Here is a 1,771-nt window from a genome sequence, read left to right as displayed (position 1 = left end):
GGGGCCTGGTGCCCTCCCAGTTCCCCCTCCCTGGAGCTGGCTGGTGCCCCGCCCCTGCCCGGGTAGGGCGGTTCCCGGAGCTGACAGGCGCTCCCTGCCATCTGCCCACAGCCCCTGAGCCCCGGGCAGCATCCTGACCTACAAACGCTCCTGTCTGGCTCCAGCGCCCGGGCCCCGCCTCCAGCTGGCCGTGGCCTCGCAGTGCCTGCAGGAAGGGAGCAGGGTCGGCCTCCCGCCCCGAGGCCGTCCCAGCCACTTGGTCTTTTTGGTGTTCACACTCAGCTCTCCCAGGAACACCCCGCGGCACGCTGTGGGGTTAGGGGGCTCCGGTGGGGCCTGGGGACTCGCCTACCAGGATGCAGCTTCTGCGCTGGGGCTGGGGGGGCTGGGCTGCCTAGAGTGGCGGGGCGGGTCTCAAGCGACTCTGACAGCCCAGGTTGCAGCATGAGGGGCTGGATCGGGCGTTTCGGGTGGCGGCCAGAGCCAGGGTGTCCAGCTGCAGGACAGGGGCAGTGCGAGCCGCTCGCTCAGCCCCAGGGCCTCACTGCTGCAGGATGTAGACATCCAAGGTAAGCAGAGGCTGACAGTCCTGGGCTCTGAAGCTGACCACGGTCATGCTTAGGCCTGCTGCACCAGCCCCCGGTGACGTGGGCCTGTCCGTGTCCCTGCGCTCCGGCATGGTCGCCAGCTGTGCACAGGGGAACCCTGAGTCCCTGGGGCAGCGAAGAGCAGGTGGGGTGCTCAGCGCTTGGCCACCGACAGCAGCCTTGGCTTCCACTCCCTGTCAAGGGGTCCAGGCCCCGAGGGTGCCCAGCCATGCTGGCCCTGAGAGGTACTCTCTGAAGCACTGCTGTGTACCGGTGCTCTGCAGCCCAGGGGCCAGTCTCACATCCACGGCCCGTGGTGTAGGCCAGGCAGACAGAGTGGCCTCCTGGCCTCCGGCTGAACTGTCTTCCCCGGCGCCTTGTGAGCAGCTGCTCAGCACAGGCCTCCTGGCCCAGCTCTGCCCAAGGTCAGGTCTCACTGGGGCCGGGGGCCGAGAACCCCACCTTCCCTTCCCCAGTGGTCGGGGCCCTCGAGTTTCCACAGGGACCTGGCCTTCAGGCTGCCGGCTGGTGCCAGGTCAGACTAAGGACCAGCTCCAGTGCTCAGGTGGGGCTGGCAGGAGCCAGGGCAGGCCAAGGCCTCGGGGCAGGCCAAGGCCTCGGGGCATCCCAGCACCTTCCTGGAAGTGCAGGTGTGTGGGGGCATGAAACGCCCTGGGGGGAGCTGGGAGAGGCTCCGGTCCCTGCAGCCCCAGAGAGTGGAGTGGCGATGGCCTACCTGACGTGGGCCGGGTGTCTCTGTCCCCGGCTCAGGAGTGGGCAGCCAGGCACGTGGGTAAGTGGCGGTGTAGGTCCTTGCTCTGCCCAAGGCTGCGCCGACCCGCGAGGTGGCACTGCTCACACATGGGGCGTGCGGAGTCGGTGTGCTGTCCGGGCTCTTAGCTGCGTCTCCCTCTTCTTGCCCAGCGCGGACGGGGACTTCGCGGTCACGCACCTGACCAAGGCCCACCTGTTCTACGACGGGCGAGTGCAGTGGACACCCCCGGCCATCTACAAGAGCTCCTGCAGCATCGATGTCACCTTCTTCCCCTTCGACCAGCAGAACTGCACCATGAAGTTCGGCTCCTGGACCTACGACAAGGCCAAGATCGACCTGGTGAGCATGCACCGCCGCGTGGACCAGTTGGACTTCTGGGAGAGCGGCGAGTGGGTCATCGTGGACGCCG

General features: G+C 67.8%; 1 protein-coding gene across 1 annotated transcript in view; it reads left to right on the top strand.

The window, feature by feature from the left end:
- The window catches only part of CHRNA4 (cholinergic receptor nicotinic alpha 4 subunit), a 19,955-nt gene that overhangs the window by 11,785 nt on the left and 6,399 nt on the right, over positions 1-1,771 (top strand). Inside the window, exon 7 of the mRNA XM_027767721.1 lies at positions 1,512-1,725. Coding sequence (XP_027623522.1) covers positions 1,512-1,725 — 214 coding nt within the window. The remainder of the gene's footprint in view (positions 1-1,511; positions 1,726-1,771) is intronic.

Source organism: Tupaia chinensis, unplaced genomic scaffold, assembly GCF_000334495.1.
Source record: "Tupaia chinensis unplaced genomic scaffold, TupChi_1.0 Scaffold144472_1, whole genome shotgun sequence".
Lineage (NCBI taxonomy): Eukaryota > Metazoa > Chordata > Mammalia > Scandentia > Tupaiidae > Tupaia > Tupaia belangeri.
Note: the sequence above shows the minus strand (reverse complement) of the source record. Positions and strands in the feature narration are given on the sequence as shown.